Raw genomic sequence first — 4,254 nt, 5'->3', positions numbered from 1 at the left:
ATTCCAAAATAATTTTGATACAAATTGGCTCTCTTTCTTGTTAGCGCCAAATGGGTTTTCTGCGTTTTTCACTTTTCAAAACACTGCAAAAAAAAAAATGGCGGTCAATCCTTTCCTCATCCCCATTACAAAGTCTCCCCCTCACAACTCCTTCAACTCACCCATTGCTCCTTCGATCTCTCTTTCTCTCTTCCGATTTCAATTTCCGACCATCAATAGCCAAGAGCGAAGGGCTGAGACCAAGATCCAATGGCCGCCACAGAGAACTGTGCCCGTGTCACTCGTGCTTCCAAGAAGAGAGCTGCGACGGCCGCCGTGGTCGAGGGTCAATCAGCTAATAAGAAGCGGGTGGTTCTTGGAGAGCTTTCCAACGTTCAGAATGTTAATGGGTCGGTGGCACCACAGAAGAGAAAGGCCAAGTCCCAGATGACAAAATGCAAGCCTAAGAAGAGAACGAAGACTGGTGTTGCTCCAACGATCAAGAAAGCGGTTGTTTCTGAAGATAATGATCCCAAGTTGACCGTTGATGATATTTTGGACGACCCAGAAATGAAGGGGCCTTATTCCTCGGATATTTATGCTTATCTTAGCAAAATGGAGGTAAATCCCCTCTCTCTAACAGATAATTACATCTAATTTTAGCTTTTTTCTCGTGCTATTTTGGTTTCTGATTTTGGGTTTTTGAAGAATTCTGTTTTCGTGCTTTTGGGGGTTTCTAATGGGATGATTTTCCTTAGGCGGAACCAAAAAGAAGACCGATTCCAAATTACATAGAGAAGATTCAGACGGATGTTAGTGCTAATATGAGAGGGGTTTTGGTTGATTGGATGGTAGAGGTAGCAGAGGAATACAAGCTAGGCTCCGATACTTTGTATCTATCCATCTCTTACCTCGATAGGTACCTATCCATGAATATCCTCAGTAGGCAAAGGCTTCAATTGTTGGGGGTTTCTTCAATGCTTATTGCCTCGTAAGTCCACCAAAAAGTGAATTATTCAAGTTTCTTCTTGTGGGGAGCATTGGATTATATGTTTCCACGATTTAATTCTCGACTTTGATTTGAACAGGAAGTATGAAGAAATCACTCCTCCACATGTGGAGGATTTCTGTTACATAACAGATAATACTTACAGAAGGGATGAGGTGAATATTTCCCTTCACATCTTAACATAAATCTAGATCATGTTACCGGATTATCAAAACTGAAATATGAGTCTGATGTTGTAAGGTTGTGAAGATGGAGGCTGATATTCTCAAGTCTTTGAACTTTGAAATGGGGAATCCTACTGCCAAGACATTCTTAAGGCAAGTATAAGTAAACTGCTGTTCTTTTTGTCTATTGGAAGTTGATATACTAATATGTGAATTCCATCATGGTGGATTTGATATTAACTTATTGTTCTTGTTTCTTTCTTATGTTTACAGGAGGTTCACTAATATTGCTCAAGAAGATTTCAAGGTAAGCCCCAATCATCTCTTTTTATCTTATCAGGGTCTAGCTGAGCTTGGAGTTTTCAATATACTAATCCCGATGTTTTATGCTTGAAACAGATACCAAATCTGCAGTTGGAATTTCTTGGTTATTACCTTGCTGAGCTTAGCTTATTGGACTATAATTTTGTGAAGTTCTTGCCTTCTATGGTTGCTGCTTCAGTCGTATTTCTTGCAAAATTTATCATCCGACCGAAGCTGCATCCTTGGGTAAAAGCTTGTTTCAATCCCTTGTTTATGTAACTATGAACTTGAAGGTAGTTTGCTGATATATAAATGAATTGCAGGGTCCAAATATGCAACAATACACTGGCTACAAGCCAGCTGATCTAAGGCCATGTGTCATTCTGTTACATGATTTGTATATGGCCAGAAGAGGGGGGTCTTTGATAGCTGTGAGAGAAAAATACAAGCTACATAAGGTAAGAAGTTTTATCCTCCTTAGTTATATAGAGCATTATGTAGTTAAAAGTTGAAGGTGCTAATATTTTTATGTTTCTGATTCAAACAGTTCAAGTGTGTTGCGATGATGCCTTCACCTCCTGAGATACCGTTTTCCTATTTCGAAGAAGCATAGATTGGCAAAAGGATCATTGATAGGTTTTACTTGTTAATTGAAGACATGATTTTGACACTCTTCTGATTGATTGAAAGAATTTTTAGGAAGATGGAAATTTGTTTTCGGCTCTTCAGCAGGCTCTTGTGATTTTGGTGCCTCAAAGATTAGGACCCATATTGTTAATATTAGTTGAAAGATGTTTCCTTTTGATTTTGACAAGTTGGGCATTTTGTAGTTTGTACTCCTTTTTACCTGTAAATTGGAAAGTACTTCCATATGAATAACAATAAAGAATGCATCCGTGGCCTTCTCTTTTCTTTAGAACAAGAAACACAACTCTTCAAGAGTAATGAACGCATCCATATTGTTAATAACATTTGAGCTTGAATCTTTGATGCATCTAGCACATCAAGTTGATTGAAAAGAGCACACTGGCAGTGAAATGAATTGAGGACAGTAAAATAAAAGATGGGAAGTGCAAAAGTAATAAAATGACTTGTCAAATAGAAAGTAGAGACAAATATTGTAACAACAAATAAAACTAATTGCAACAAAATAAGTAAAGGCACACATAAGTTATCAAGCTTGATGAAATCCACCTATGTTTGAGGGATAATGTGTTTGGGAAAGATAATTAATTATTGATCTTTTTGAGTAAGGTAGAATAAAACATATAGTCATACAAATGATATGCTCACTCAAATTGCATGGTTTGTTATTCAAGCTTCAATAGTCTCTTGGGATTTAATTTGTACTTAACAATGAAATCAAATTATAATCAATCAATGAAGCACAATTTAAATTAGCTCTAGACTTATTTATGCAAGGATGAGTTCAAAGCCTTTCTAATTAAGTTCTAATAGCTTGGAATGGTTTTAAATGACCTTCAATTTGTTTTTTTCCCTACATTGGTTCAACACAAAAACAATTAGATGTAGTATTTCAACTATGGTATTTGAAATTTAACAAACTTTAGAGCCTTAAACTTGCATTTATTTCACTTAAGGGCATTAGCTTTCACTAAAGATTGTAGTGAACTATACTCTTTCTTTTCTCGTGAGTGTCCTAATTAATCACAACAAGATAGCTCTTTCTACCCCTAGTCATGCATAACATTACAAGTTCATTTTTTTTCTCATGATGTTTTCTTTTTAGTGGATATTTATATCAATTGATTTTTGAGCAGACAAATAATTTTTTCTCCCTCAACAATACATTACAACCCAACTTGCAACACACTCTCTAGTCAGTGGGGCTTATTGGAGTACAACAAAAATGCAAGCTAAGTAATATGATTCTAAGCATGCAAAGCCTAATGTAGGCAGACAAATTTTAAGCGTGCATGAGAAGGAAAAAAAAATAAAAAAGGCTGAAAATCATGATTATTCATATTAAACATCATGTCATACAAATTAAAATCACAAGAGAGTGCGTCATAAACTAGTCATCATAAAGAACCACTAAACATGAGCAAATATGCATATAAAGCATATAAACAAAATTAACCCAACTCAGATACTCAAAGGCTTTGGCTAGAACATAGGCATAACTCAACCTCAACTTAAAATCTAACATTGTTCCCAATGTGATAAAAAATAGAAAACAAGGAACAAAATAAAAAGGGAAACACAAAACTTTCTTGAAATTCAGCACATGGATGATAGTGATATTTGACTCATCAAAACTATAATTCTCTCCATCTTCTCAAGGACAATTAAAACCTAAGGGTCAAGAAAAATTGAAAGAATAAAGCCCAAAAAAAAAATAAATAAATAAAAAAAATAAAAAATAGAAAAGAAACTTAAACTAAGAAAGCAATAAAAAAAATAAATCTTGGCTGCCTCTAGGTAGTGCAATTGTTTAAGATCAATATGCTCGACCTGACTCAGCTTTATCAACCATAACCATCACGAACCGTAAGACTCCATCTCCCACTGCCAACTTAGGAAGTTGGCTACTATCCTGTAAAATAAGAGTATTAGAATACATAGGATTAGTGGGGGAGGAAGAATCAATCATAATTTTTTTTTTCAATTTTACCTCGATTAATTTGTAAAGACCCTTTGTTCACATCGATGACATCCTTAGCTATCCTAAGAAAGGGTCTCTACAACAAAATAGATAAATCAGAGGGAAAAGAAGAAGCATTCACATCCAAAACATAACAATCAACCGGAAATATTACACCATTAACTCTAACCAAC

The 4,254-nt window shown here is 35.4% G+C and overlaps 1 protein-coding gene across 1 annotated transcript; it reads left to right on the top strand.

The window, feature by feature from the left end:
* LOC120075959 (putative cyclin-A3-1) lies at positions 1-2,381 on the top strand. The gene is made up of 8 exons (XM_039029720.2): positions 1-600; positions 738-970; positions 1,068-1,143; positions 1,229-1,305; positions 1,426-1,459; positions 1,552-1,701; positions 1,779-1,913; positions 2,003-2,381. Exons 1-8 carry the CDS (start codon positions 250-252, stop codon positions 2,066-2,068), a joined length of 1,122 nt encoding a protein of 373 aa, XP_038885648.1. The 5' UTR covers positions 1-249; the 3' UTR covers positions 2,069-2,381.
* Positions 2,382-4,254: the final 1,873 nt, after the last annotated feature.

Source organism: Benincasa hispida, chromosome 4, assembly GCF_027475165.1.
Source record: "Benincasa hispida cultivar pf3 chromosome 4, pf3_genome.v1.1, whole genome shotgun sequence".
Lineage (NCBI taxonomy): Eukaryota > Viridiplantae > Streptophyta > Magnoliopsida > Cucurbitales > Cucurbitaceae > Benincasa > Benincasa hispida.
The sequence above is the reverse complement of the archived record's forward strand: the minus strand, read 5'-3'. Positions and strand labels throughout refer to the sequence as shown.

What these genes read in the sequence shown, in the direction of transcription:
- LOC120075959 (XM_039029720.2), top strand. Translation starts at nt 250, where the DNA reads ATGGCCGCCACAGAGAACTGTGCCCGTGTCACTCGTGCTTCCAAGAAG. An exon ending in TCTTCAATGCTTATTGCCTC is followed by an intron (nt 971 to 1,067) that starts GTAAGTCCACCA and finishes TGATTTGAACAG; the next exon opens with GAAGTATGAAGAAATCACTC. An exon ending in GACCGAAGCTGCATCCTTGG is followed by an intron (nt 1,702 to 1,778) that starts GTAAAAGCTTGT and finishes AATGAATTGCAG; the next exon opens with GGTCCAAATATGCAACAATA.